General features: G+C 40.1%; 1 protein-coding gene across 6 annotated transcripts in view; it reads right to left on the reverse strand.

Moving 5' to 3' along the window:
- Positions 1-8,542: 8,542 nt before the first annotated feature.
- Positions 8,543-14,253, reverse strand: part of IL17REL (interleukin 17 receptor E like) — a 63,875-nt gene continuing 58,164 nt past the window's right edge. For 5 of the 6 annotated variants that reach the window (XM_083809313.1, XM_083809314.1, XM_083809317.1 and 2 more), the window contains 3 exons: positions 14,007-14,066; positions 12,883-12,940; positions 9,673-10,691 (listed from right to left, as the gene is read on the reverse strand). In XM_083809313.1, the coding sequence (XP_083665439.1) occupies positions 10,594-10,691; positions 12,883-12,940; positions 14,007-14,066 (216 nt within the window). In that variant the 3' untranslated portion in view covers positions 9,673-10,593. The other variant, XM_083809315.1, reaches the window with a different exon arrangement.

Genomic DNA, 14,253 nt, shown 5'->3' on the forward strand with positions numbered 1-14,253 from the left:
AGGATGAGAGCATGGAAGCTCATAACATACAAATCCAGTGCCCATCAAAGTTTGTTTACCGAGGAAAAGTCTTTGATTTCTCATTCTCATTTACTATATACATATCATTTGTACCCTCTGGACAAAACCTATAATTACTCACACTTGAAAAGCTATTTCGAATGCCTCATCATCTCTCAAAGTGCATTAATTTCCACTTACCTGGAAATGAATCACTGAACATCACTGTAGAAATAAGACATTTTGTGCTCCTGGGAAACAAAACCCAGTAGTGTGCGCACATTTCCAAGCAAAAGAAAAAAATAGCACAAAAGACAACTGGAATTCACACATGACTGGGATTTACTACTAATTACTGCAGATGACGTAGATTAGAGGTGTGCGTTCCTTGGGATGCACCAAGTCTGTTTTCTCTGTGACAATACTAAGTGAGCAGCAAACACTGCTGTTTCTGGCAGGCACAGCGACTGTTGCTGTCAGGCAGTGGTTCACAGAAGTTAAATCACAAGAGAAGGTTTCTCCCAATGATGCTCATTCTTTCTCTCCCTTTGTCTCACACTGATACACATGCACACACACACACCCTTCACAAAAATTCACAACTGCCAGATTAGGGATGGGAATTGCGGTTGTGAACTATATTACAATGAACATTCTTTAAGGGTCCCTTCTATTTTGCTGGAGTTTTTCAGAATTGCATAAAATTGTTTTTATGCAATTAAAATTTAATGCTATTAAATTTAAAAGAAGATTCTTTACAGGTCATAAAGTATAGATTAAGGGATGCTGCTACTCTGTATGCTGTATCTTACAGAAACTTATCTCCAGGAAAGACCTGATTGTAAAGTTCTTCATTTCTGTGCGCTGTAACCAAAATTTGGGGGTATTTAACAGTGAAAGATAATTTAACCTAGTAAGGACCTGAATTAAACTAGCCTGTAGCACGAGTCTTATAAATAACCAGAAACACAGGTGGTAGCTCATGTTCTTCAAACACAGTGACTACCTTTCTCTTCTAATGATGCCAGAGCACTGCTCAGCTGCAGTACAGCAGAGCACCCATTCAGGAGTCAGTGTCCTCTCTCATCTGGGGCAAGGACACAATGGGAGCAATTTTGGTACAGACATTTAACCATGATATGTGATGTCTCTGCCCCAAGAAGGTAATGACAAGTGATAAACAGCTCTCACAAGTACATTTACACTGTCTTTGCCATCTTGGCCAAGGAGTAAATCTTGGTTTGAAATACCGATTCATGCAGACCAGGTGGCATATATAGCATTTTGGGGCCATTTCCAGAGCAGACTGCCTATATCCACACCCCTGAAGGGAGGGAAAGTACCCTAGAGCCAAAGGTGTACTCAAGCTTTGTCGCAGATGGGAAAAGTTGGTTTGCTCAAAATGGAAGCCTTGGAGACAACTAAATTGTATGTAATGTGGACGATCAAAACCCTGAAGTAAACTGGAACAATGAAGTTTCACCCTAGGGACTAGAAAATATTTCTTAGACAAAAGAAAAACAAAATACCCAAGACTTTTGTATTGCCCAAAGACTGAGGAGTATTTCACAATGCCCCTTAAGAGATGGTTTTCTTAAAGTTGGCTCCATATCATTAGGTTCCTGATAAGACCTTTGTAGCAACTGGAACACATTTACCTCAACATCCTGTTGGTGTTTGTCTCTCCAAAGTATCCCTTTAAGTTAGATCCAGCTGGCTGCAATTGAAACTTCTGCCTCCCCAGAGGCATTCCACCTCATAGGACACAAGGAAATATCTGCAAGATTTTATATGGAGAGAAGGGACAAGTTTCTAGCTCTGCAGATGGACGAAACAGGAAGCCAAGAGAGAAAGAGAAAAACTGATTAAAATAATTCATACAAGAACAGATCTCCATTGACATTTCTGAACAACAGAAAGGCAGAGGAACAAAAGCTGTCACTCTGAACTCCAAGAGCTCTGCTCACAGAAAGAAAAAGAAAAAAAAAAAAGATGATTGCTCATCAGTGAGGAACAAATACAGGCTTCAGCTGTGAAAGCATGGGTTCTCAATTCACCCCTGGCCTTTGCCAGACTTTGGAGATGCCACGGAGGCCTAAACCCCTCAAGGTATCCAATGCAAGAACTCGTGAGCTCATTTTCATGTGGAGCCCAGATGGAGCATGCAATGGAGCAGCAACCAGGAGTGAGAACTGGCAAACAAAATTGAAAAGCAATGCAACAGGACAGCATCTGAAGGTTTTGAAGCAAGAGTTGAAGGACATGAAGTCAAGCAGAAGAAAACTGTGGGTCGGATTTGACTGCAGTATACACGGACAGGCTAGGAAGCCCTGTTGCAACAATCCCTTTTGGGAGTGGGGATGGTGTCTGGTGAGCTGGCCAGCAAGTACTCTAGCTATTTGTTGAATATTCTCCTGGTGGTAAAAGCAGAAGATAAGTCTGATCACCTTGAAGCTTACAAACAAATGTGATTTGTAACAGACCCTTAAAGAGCTTGAAATGGGCCTCTGGAAAGAAATTTGAGGGTCACAGCTGGCAGCATCACAGAAGCCAGCTGCCTGAAAATTGGCCAAAGAAATTGAGTCAGACTAGCTACTTGTGACAGTTTCTGCTCGTCATTAACTCACAAGAACTTAAAAGAAAATAAGGATACCTCAGCTTGAAACACACACACACAAAAACACACACAAGATTCTAAGGAAGGGACCTCAAATGAGGTAGACCATTTGGTTCAGCTCATACCTTAAATAAGCCAAGACGGAAAAAACTATTTTGGGAAATCCAGCTACTCCAGCTCTAATAACACTATCAAACATAGTGGTATATCCAGAAAAAAAAACTGAAGCTGTGTTTATATGAGAAGGCAAGGATAGATACCAGATAGTTGCCTGTACTCTGACTTGACTAGAGCAACTTATCCTCGATCTGGAAACCATATTATTGCAGTGCCGCGGTCAAACTGATCTCTCCTGCTTTTCAGTAAGTCTTATTAGTTTAGGCACACTGCCACACAAATGTAGTTAAATGTCTTGCAGGACCCTAACACACAGCCATCCTAGAGCACAGACAGAAAATCTTTCATGGTCTAGAAATAACCTGAGACATTCAGACATTCATGGTTGTAAGGTTCAACAGTGTCACCAGGGTAGGGCACAGATAAGAAACTGGATAGATAAAAGGACACATCAATGGACCATGCAGAACATTTAAGGGTTGGTACAATTTTGATATCTGCAGACATAGAGAACCGTGTCTTCCAGGGTGAACTGACAACAGAGCAATATGAAGGCAGTCAGCTGGCCAGGGTATTGCAAACAAACAAAAAAAAAAATCAATGAATAGAAACACAGATGTAGGAACAGATTTTGGATTTAATATAAAATGTGAATAGACAGAAGAAGAGGAATAGCCACTGGAGAGGAAGATGAATGCCATAATATCTGCACTACTGCAAGAGAGGAAGAGATTCATGATAATAAAAAGTAATTAAAGAAAGTGAAAGTTCTACTACTAAAAATAAAGAGAAACCGACAGTAATGCGAAAAATGAAAGAAACGGCCCTGCCAAATGACAGTGCGTTTAAGACACAAATATTAACACACAAAATAAATCCTATTCAAATATATGGCTGTTGTGTAACTCTCTCCACTCCTTTGAATTACACCCTTGCTTTCTCTCCCTACTTTTAGGACTGTTACTGTTGAAGGAAAAAAAAAAAAAAAAAAACAGGCTGTTTCCATGCCTCTCCTAATTCATGCTCTGCATTTAGGAACTGAGGCATAAGATGACTTGCCAAGGACTTGACAAACCCTGAAGCCCTGTGGGTAAGCCCACGGGCACGCTGAAGGGGACTCTTTCAGACAAAGATGTTCTGGGACTGTTCACCTGCCATTCACCGTGATGCTGCGCCCCATGAAAGGGGAGACGAGGTAGCACAGGGCAGCAAAGAAGGTGAGAAGCAACCAGGTAGGGCTAATGCAAGCGCTGGATGCAGAGCAGGACACGTCTGGTTCGTCTCCACCCACATTCCCATTTTACCTGGAGTTTTTTAGTGAGAAGTAGGTCTCACCCAGAAATGTGAATCGCACCTGTCTGGCTGGCTTCACCTTCCCCTCTCCTGCCTGACACTCTTTGTCCCCTCAAGTCCATCTTCCCCACCTTACCTCTTGTCATCCCAGCTTCTGTTTCTGCATGTCCACTTCATCCTTCAACCTTTACAGGATTCCTTCTGCTGGCTTCACGTACACTGCTTCCTCCTGAGTGTTTCTGCCTGCCTGTGCCCAGAGATGGTTAGAAGTACATTCTCCCCATCTTTTAGCTAGTCATCATATCTCTGGGCCTTCTTTTGCCTTTCATCCTTTCTTCTTCCAGATGAATGCCATCAAACTCTCATGCAAAAACTGCTGATCAAGCACAAAACAGCTTCAGAATGTACATGATCTACGAGGGAAAAGCTTGGAAACCTCTGCAGAAGTTTAGCCACTCAACATGTACTGTGAAATACATGAGAATAGTGGCTACTGGCTTAAAGGCAACAGTTTTGTGATTATATTGACTTCAGAATGAAAAGGTCCAAAACCTTACTGCGCTTCTGTGGAGACAGCAATGAGGAACATGATAGAAGCCCAAGATGATTTTGAAAACCAGACCTTCAGAAGCTAGAGAGGGACTTCCACAGCTTAAAAAGAGAATAAGCTAATAAATGGTTTAGGTTTCATTAGTCAGCGTGTCACTGATGGCAAGAAATGTATCTTACAAATTCCATCTGTTTAAAGATGTGGTCTAAATATACGATCATCTGTTTTTTAGTAGATAAACTGTCCTGTTTCTGTTGCACATATTAAGGAGTCATTTGGTCCAATGTAAGCTGAAAAGTGGATGAGATCTGTTTTGACAACAACGGTTCCTAGGAAATTATAATTTCTATTGTTCTTGTGAATCCAAATATGGGAACTTACACTTGCACATTTAGTCAAAGTTTTGAAAAAGTGACACCTATTGCCACAGAAAAGGGCGCAACTTGAGCCAGTGGCATAGAGCAGTAGAAAATAAGAAGAGGGATAGGTGTAATAGCTCTCACCACTGCTACTGGACTTGTTCCAGTATGACACTAAACACAGCAGCATTGTGTTTTCTCTAAAGAACTTCCCAGACAAGAGGGAGAAGTTGTCTTCTTAATCCAGGAAATACATTTCTGTGTACAATAAAAAACTTGCAGACAATATGAGATATAAGACAAAATCACCATTTTTAAAGGCCATCTTTTAATAAGATATGAGCAAAGGAGAAATAGCTCTTTCAAACCTGTTGAAATAAATCACCGAGCTTCTCCTGTTTGCCAAGAACAGCTAAGTGATCAGGTTGCAGTGTTACACTGCCATTCAGTCAATCTGCTATCTAAAGAACTAACAGGAGCAGCCTTCTTTCCACTTCCTTGTAGCTGGGTTGCTTCCCTTGCGCTGGCTCACACGTGTGACTTTGCAGTTCAGTGACTCAAATCAGCAGAAAACTAACCATACAAAAGTAGTCATTATTTCTTTTCTCATTTATTTCTCTGAAGTGGTTCAACAGCAGTTTACCAGAAGGCCAGAAAAGAAATGGGTTGGGAACACAACTTGCAGAGCACTGCATCGGGTCTGCTGTGGCTGTTACTATGGCTTAGTGAATACACAGCTACTCACTAAGATGTGGTAATTCAAGCATGCTGCTCAACTCTAACTTGCTACCAAGGAAATGTATCCAGAAATGCAAACAAAAGACATCCAGAATACTGCAGCAGGATCAGTCTGGTTTCCTACACCAGACTCAGTGTGGGTATGGCAAGTGAAAATAAATTCCTAATTAGTGGAGGAAAACTGCTTTAATTTATGTGGTATCTTTAAATGATAGTTTCAAGTTTGTGCAATGCACTAGACATTACTGACAGTCTTTTGAAAAGATTACTACAGAGCATTCATCATCCCTTTTGCTATACCTCAATGATATTCTGATATATGCCAATATCTTGGAAGAACTGGGACATTGATGCTCTGTGATAATTGTAAGGATGTCCATATGAAATGGAAACCAAATAACTGTGAATTTTCTCAAAACAGGGTGATCCAACTGGACCCACAATCAGCAAGAAGAGAATTTCCTTTAATAAAAATGGAGGCACTACAGGATTAGTCAAGTCTACAGGCACTCACATAGGAGATTTGGGGATTTGGCTATTGTTACAGTATGTTGAGTTGTGCATTGGTCAATATTGCAAAACTATTGCATAGTTTGGGTGAGAAAAAGAAAACATTTCACATTTCAGTGTTCAGCTGAATGAAATGAATACTTTTAGGGCTGGAAAATATTCTCATACCTGATTCTTTCAGGACTGGCCTACCAATGTTGAAAATGTTTTGTGAAAAAGTTTAAAAAAAAATTAAATGTATTTTTGAATCTGTAGCATCAGAAGTGCACTAGAGTCTGGTAGCTTACTAATGCAGAAGACTTCCCTAGAAAAAGCACTATCAGAGTGCAACTCCTTCCAGGCCACTACATGCATAGCGCAGTCCAGTTTGAAGGAGGTGGCTTCAGGTGGAGCCAGAATTTTGTAATCAGGAGAGACAATGTTTACCTGAAGCGGTGTATTAGAAACAGGATTCTTGAGGTTCATGTTGGGAGTCAATCAGAAGAGCTACCAGCAATTTTCTCACTATATAAATACAAACAGGCAGATCTGAGCCAAAGTATGGAAATACAGGTAGGGATTATTTGCAAACATTGCTATAGGCAAGAATGTCTTAACGGTAAGCATTTAGGATAAGCTGTCTAGGCTCCCTCTAAAACAAGTGTCTAAGCAGAATATACTGTCTAAGTGAAATAAACTTGGGAAGTACCTATCACTGCAGTGGCCATCATGGGAGTCTGGACTACTAGTGAACTATTAAGCTTCAGACATTTAAGTGGTATGTCTGCTACCTTCACCATTCGAGCTTTACTGTAAAGCAGCACCAAAATGATCAGGATCCGGTCCCATTCCGTGTGGCATTACCATCACTGCAGCCAACAAGGGAAGATTTAACCATCTGATTTAGCATCTGTACAGCCAAAACAGGAACTTAAAATTGAAAGCATCCAGCAACCTCCAGTACGGATGTTGTTACTTCAGGACCTTATATGAACTTGTCATTGGAGGTAGTGTTTTGTCTTAGATACACTTTGGTTTTCAGATCCTACCACAGCTATACAATGTTGATTCATTTTCAGTCTGAGGACATAGACAAAAACATGTGGCGTTTTTACTTCAGCTGGGAAGCTGAGCTCCACCACAACCACTCTCTCACTCCCTCTGCTCAAAGCGAAAGGGGGAGAAAATACAATGAAAAGGGAACAAGTGTTGAGATAAGGGCAGGGAGATCACTCAACAATTATAATCACAGGCAAAACAGATTCAGCACAGGGAGATTAATGCAATTTATTACCTATTTCTAACAAGCTAGAGGAGTGAGAAACTGAAAGCAAATTAAAAACACCTGCCCCCATCCTTCTTCCACCTCCTCCTCCTCAGTTGTGCAGGGGAACATGGATATGGGGGCTGTGGTCACTACTGCTGCTTGTCCTTCACGGTCACTTCCTGCTCCAGCATGGGGTCCGTACCATGGGATGCTGTCCTTCCTGAACTGATCCTGTGTGGGCTTCCCACAGACAGCAGCTCCCCCCAGACCTCCTGCTCCTGCGTGGGCTCCTCTCCACGGGCTGCAGCTCCGGCCCGGGGCCTGCTCCTGCGGGGGCTCTCCATGGGCCGCAGCCTCCTCCAGGCCACATCCACCTGCTCCACCGGGGGCTCCTCCACGGGCTGCAGCGTGGAGATCTGCTCCGTGTGGGACCCGTGGGCTGCAGGGGGACAGCCTGCTCCACCAGGGGCCTCTCCACAGGCCGCAGGGGAACTTCTGCTGTGTGCCTGGAGCACCTCCTGCCCTCCTGCTGCACTGACCTGGGGGTCTGCAGGGCTGGTTCTCACTCTTCTCTCCCAGCTGCTGTTGCCCAGCAGTTTTTTGTTTGTTTTGTTTTGTTTTGTTTTGTTCTTTCTTTTTTTCCTTTTCTTAAATCTGCTCTCACAGAGGCACAAACATCACTTATTGTCTCGGCTCTGGCCAGCAGCAGGTCCCTTTTGGAGCTGGCTGGAACTGGCCCTTATCTGACATGGGGCAGCTTCTGGACTCTTCTCATAGAGGCCACCCCTGCAGTCCCCCACCCCCACTACCAAACCCTTGCCACGTAGATCAACCCTTCCTACAGAAAATACTTTTCCACTGGATGAAAGTGAGGAGAGTAATGTTACAATGATCTCTCTGTTTAATGTGTTGTTTCTGGCTGCAATTGGAAGGGTATTAAAGGAAAAGCAGATGTCTGACTAGATTGGTGCTTCTGTTTCACAGCCAAAGCAAGTAACCAAATGCTTTAGAAGTGATGCCTTCCCGCCTCTGCGTTTGGAGTTGTGGCACTGAATGGAATAAGAATATATCTAGAAGGTATGCACTGTGGACAATTAAGTTTTAATATCAAAGGAGCCAAGCACCATTTGGCCTCTTGAGGGCCCCTCAAAAAACTTGTGCTTCAATATAGCAGATACATCTCTTATACCATTTGTAAGTCTTCTGTAAATTGTTCTTTTAAAGTCTTGAAAGAAAAAACACATTCAGGTGGAAAATATTTTTTATTGATCAGCTTCTTCTTCCAGACCCTTGCTCCCCACCCATCTTCCTGATCCCACATGAGCAATTCCACATGGTTTCAGGATTTGTTATTAATCATCTTTTAATTGACTTTATTTCCTTGTTACACAACAGGAAGTAAGTATGCTTGACAGGAGTATTCATTGAAATAAAGCCCAAATGTTTGATAATCAGTACAGTGTGTAATATTATTCTCAACTGTTAAGTATAAATACTGATATAATGGGGAAAAAAAAATACTTCAGTTACTTCCACCAAACTGTTTCCTTCTAGGTAGGCTGGATTTTCACATGACAGTTTTAAATAGCTATCAAACCAAAGACATGTACCTCCTCAGAAAAATGGGAAAGTCATCTCCAATTCAAATACAAATGCAAACACAGAAAGCAGTTAGATATATTTAAGGACTACGGTCTGTCATGGTGAGGTCATTTGAATGGCATCAGAAAACATAGGAAATTACAAAGAAAGACAATGTAACAAAGATGAGAAAACTTCCTCTATTCTTCATTTCCCAAAAACTTTTTGCTTATGGTTTAAAAAGGGAAGTTACAAATAAGAACATCAGAAATTCTTGTTCCATAGGTACATGAGGTACTGTGAAAGTATTTACTTGTAGTATATTATATCAAAAACATCAATTCCAAAGGCAAATGTGAACCTGATTCTCTAACTACATGATCTAAGGGTTCTCTAACTACATGATCTAAGACACAGTTTGTTTTGAAATACTGGGAAATGAAGAATCATAATCCAGCTTCTTTTGGACATATTAAAATAGGCCTAACTTGCTAAATTCTTCACCCATTGGAATAATCCCACAGTAATTTGGAGAATTTAAGGTGAGAGATACCAGTTTGCAAGTTACACCAAAATACAACTTGATGTTGCAGAGCCACTAAGGATATTGAAAGTGTGTTGTTAACTTCAATGCAAGGAATGCATACTCTTCGTTCTGGGGGAGAAACAGAAGAGGTGAGATTTTTTTTTCTTTTCTCAGAACCGTGAGAGATTTCATTGCATTCTTATACAGTTGCAGTTAATAGTAAACCGAACCATTTACCTGTACCTTGAGATATAGGTAAATATGACTTGACTGTCACACTCAAGTCATTTTGAACAAATGAACAAAAATGAGATGGTTCGTTCTGAATGATATCTTCTGGCAAGGCAAAAGGCAAAGACTGCCTCAAATCAAAGATGGTAACATCTTTTCAACCACATGATTTGCATAACTTCTGCAGGACTGCATCTTTTTCTCATCTTCAAACAAGGGTTTTTCAGAGCATCTCCACTCTTTATGGAGCTCTAGGTTGCTCTTACTGTTGCCTCCCAAAGGACCTTCTTAAAGAAAAAGTTTTTGAAAATCTCAGGGTCCTGCCAAAATCATACATCCATTGACTGCATTAATTACCGATTTTTATTTTTTTTTACAGCGTAAGAAAAAAATGCCCTTGTTTTGCAAAGGGCTATGAGAATGAAAAGACACAGTGGAACAGCTGAGCAGATGTATACAATGAGTGAGAGCACAGAGGGGACCGTGATCTCCCTGCAAATGCCAGGGAAAAAGTAGGAAACAGGTGCTAATAATATGAAAGTCATGCTCAGCAAATCTGAGATTGTTCCAGGGTTCTTGAAGGTTGTATCATTGCTTTATAAACTTCTTACTTCCACTGGTTATTTATCTCCTTTTGTCCTCAGTCTTTGGCAGCAAGGTTGTTACTTCTGATGCCAGGTTATATACAGAGAGAGCAAGAGCAAGGGTACAAGAAGAGGGGACAGACAGGAACCTGATATTCCTGACAGTAAGTATAAAATTAACTTTGACATTGTTTCTGTTTTTTAGCAAGAATGTTTTCAGGATTAACAACTCTGTCAACTACTAAGAGTTTTTAAACAATGCATTAAAGAGAATGGCTGAATACCTATGTGTCATGGCCTTTGCAGGGCTTCCATTACCGTATGTCTGTCCACGAAAACCTAAAGAAACAAGTTCAAATGTAAGTTGCCATTGTGTTTTCCATATGGTTCGTATATTTATTTTCACATTAATTGATTCAGGTTATTTTTTTAAATTAGAATATACATGTTTCTTCTTAAATAGTTGAACTAATGTCTCAGAATATTTGGCTACATTAAACAGAAGCCAGAAAAGTGGGCAGAAGAAAAAAACACTGAAAAGGAAAGCAATGCTTTGCCTTTTGTTTTTGGTTTTGAATAATAAAATGCATGTTAATAATATCACTGCTCTTTCAGGCACACTGACACTGCATGGTACCTTTAATATAATGTAGTAATGCTGTCGATTTCTATTTCACAAAAAATGTATATAGTAAATATTTTCACTGTCATTATAAGATTATTTCTCATTTACTTTGACATTTTGTATAATCTAAATCGTCACAAATTATGGACAGATCCCATGTTTAATATTCCCTTTGCCCTTATGTGGATTCTTAGCCCTTATGTGGTGCCCTTATGTGGTTTCTCTTAGCATCTTACATTCAAAGATAAATAGCATCCCAGTGTAAGAATTATGCCTTAGATGAAATAGTCTTTAAGAAACTTTCATCATCTTTTGATTTTGTAAAGCTAATGCTTGAGAATTATTTTTTATAGAAAATAAACATTTGAGAATTCAAAACTCTTAGTAGTAATGCTGATGCATTCAAAATCTTACACATGACAAAACAAGCAGTTTTGACTCCCAATGAGATATTAAGAGCACAAGAATTATATAAATGAGTTGAACCCACCCAGTTTAGTGTCCCATCACTGACACTGGCTTGCTCCACCTGTCTCAGAGGGAAGTTTCAATAACCCCCTCCTGATCAGATAGCAGAGGTGGAATCATCCACCTGCTAATGTGGATGGCATTATCCCAAAAATATGAATTTTGGCAGAAGCCATGAAGCATGCTGTATGTATCCTTCATACAACAGAGTGATCACATATTACAGTTCTGATGGTCTTGATATGCACAGTTCATCTTTTTTTTTCACTGTATCTCTTTTCACAGTACCTCCACAAATTCTTGATCAGAACAGAAACTAGGATGACAAATTCCACATTTTAATCAAATAACATCCAAAAAGTTCTTTACTCAGTTTTCAGTGTTCCACCATTTTCATTTAATACACAGACCTGTTCTCTCCTACTATAAGGCAGAGGGGAATTCCCAGACTTGCATCTCTGGAGCCTTCTGTTATTTTAGATGCTTTTGTCATACCCTTCACATTTGTTAAAAGGAAACTATGAATAAGGAAAATGCATCCAGATTACATGAATCACAACACTCAGTATTTAATTGATTCACCTTGAGTGGGCTTGTTATGAGTTTGTGAGTACAGAAGAAAACTGAACTAGCAGTATGCCAGTGCTTGCAGAGATCTACAGTTAGACTACAAATTCAAGCCCCCTTCTTTTATCAGAAAATATGTCATAGAAATTGCTGTGTTTACAATGAACTGGGAGAGACAGTGTTTGCTTGGGTGGGTTTGGGGAGGTTTTTTTGGCAATGAGAAGGCTCAATCTGAGCCTTCTTTCAGCTTGACTCTTTTTAGACTTTTTAATTCTAATCAATCTAATCTTGTGCTCTTCACTATAAACCCCAGAGGCTTTTACTCCAAATTCACTAGCTTTTATACTGCCATACTGTCAGGATTTGGAGATTCAGAATCCTCTGGCACCGTCAGCATATCTGAGTGCACCTCAAATCATAGTAATATCCTCACAGTGCTTCAGTGGAGGGAACTTCCACCATCCCATTTGCAGGGGTGGAGGATTAACAGTAGGGCTATGCTGCAATCACTACAGTGACAGAACTGTGTGCCTACTTGCCAAGGATTGTTTTTAACCAGTTACCTCATGTACTGACAGCAAGGTAAAATAGGTGTGGTATGCAGAACTTGGCACAGGCTGGAAAATTCAGTCAAGAAGCAGAGAAAACAGACAGCCACACAAGTTGCCCATGCGGTAGCTAATTAAAAACTACTTTAGGTATGAGTACATTGCCTATAAAGGAAGCTGAGCATATCTAGTTCACATGTAGACATCTACATAGAGTCAGAGGAATCCCATCTCAGTTTCCCAATGAAAGCGTGCTTCACCTGAGATGCTCTCTTCCGTACAATCAAGACCTAATTTTTCTTTTGTTATCATTAATACTTACCACAGTGGATATCACAGATCTGCAGTGGAACTGAATAATCTACATCTGTCCTCCAGCCCTTGTAAAAGAAAGAATTGAGTCTTATTCCACTTTCAGCAGTACTGTTACTAAATACTTCTGTTGACATAAATAATAAAGCATTGTTTTGTTAGTCTACTCAACAGATTGCACTTTTAATCTGTTTTTAAATAAATGCATATGGAGACTCTGGTCTAGTGAGACGCAATCACTTTTAGGTTTCCAGAGGATAAAGCTAATCAGATTTTTTTTTGTGGAGAATTATATTCTAACAATGTATTATTTACACAATAAACAATTTATACTGAAAGTATCAATTTCATCACCGAATCTGACTTTTCACCAGGGAAAGAAAAATAACTCTCCTTGCCAAGAAGGCTTTTTCCAATCTCACTTTCATCTTGTCCCTTTCTTCCTAACAGAAAAAAGTGAAACTGGCAAGGGCCTTCCAGGGCAGCTGCTGGAGCCTCATAGCTCTGGCTGCCAGTCGCTCTTGTCTGGTGTCTGTCGAGAACATTAACTCCAGAGAGGAGTAAAACTATCAGCTTCATGCTCATTTTCTATTAATGTTTTCTTAAAGAAGTTCAGCTGCAGTAGTGTGCATAAATGTCAGAAATTTGCTCTGCTTTGCTTTCAGAAGTGCTAATTCTAGCATACTTGTACTTACTGTACTGTTAGCTAACTGCCTAACCTTTTCAGCTAATGTCAATTTTTGAAAGATTTATCTATGATTTACTTGGATCTTTTAGCTAACTATTACAAAGGAACCTATAAAGACCAGATTAGCAATTTCCTGTTGATATTCCTTTATCTGACACAAAGTGGAAAAATTGTGGAGAGCACCTTCTCTGTTAATTAATATCATCTCAACAAGAGGTGGTGGCAGCACATCAAGCCATAAATAATGCTCTTTGCCAACTCCAGTTGCACAGTAATCAGATCTGGCTCGGAGGAGGAAGCTGTGGGAGTGCCTGCCGGTTTTTTGTTTGTTTGCTTGCTTGCTTGTTGTTTTCTTTGTTTGTTTGTGTTTTTTTTTTTTTTGGGGGGGGGATTAATGATGACTTGTTTATTTTGTACATAGTACTTGGCAAAATCAAGACTCATACCTGAATGCAAATTGTCGACCCACACATTTCCTGTGACATAGTGATTGATACAGAACCACCCTAATGAGAAATAAATAAATAAGTTATTTTTCACACCTTGGGACAAAGAAAATGTACTGTCTTTCCACCTCTCTGGTTCCTTTGCCAATAATGGTACATGTTCTACTATGCTGGAAAATTAATAAAGTATACATTCATTATGGAAGGTTACTGATTTCCAGAAATACCTCTAGCTCTCTATAACCAT

Source organism: Anser anser (assembly GCF_964211835.1).
Source record: "Anser anser genome assembly, chromosome: 1".
In the NCBI taxonomy this organism is placed as follows: domain Eukaryota; kingdom Metazoa; phylum Chordata; class Aves; order Anseriformes; family Anatidae; genus Anser; species Anser anser.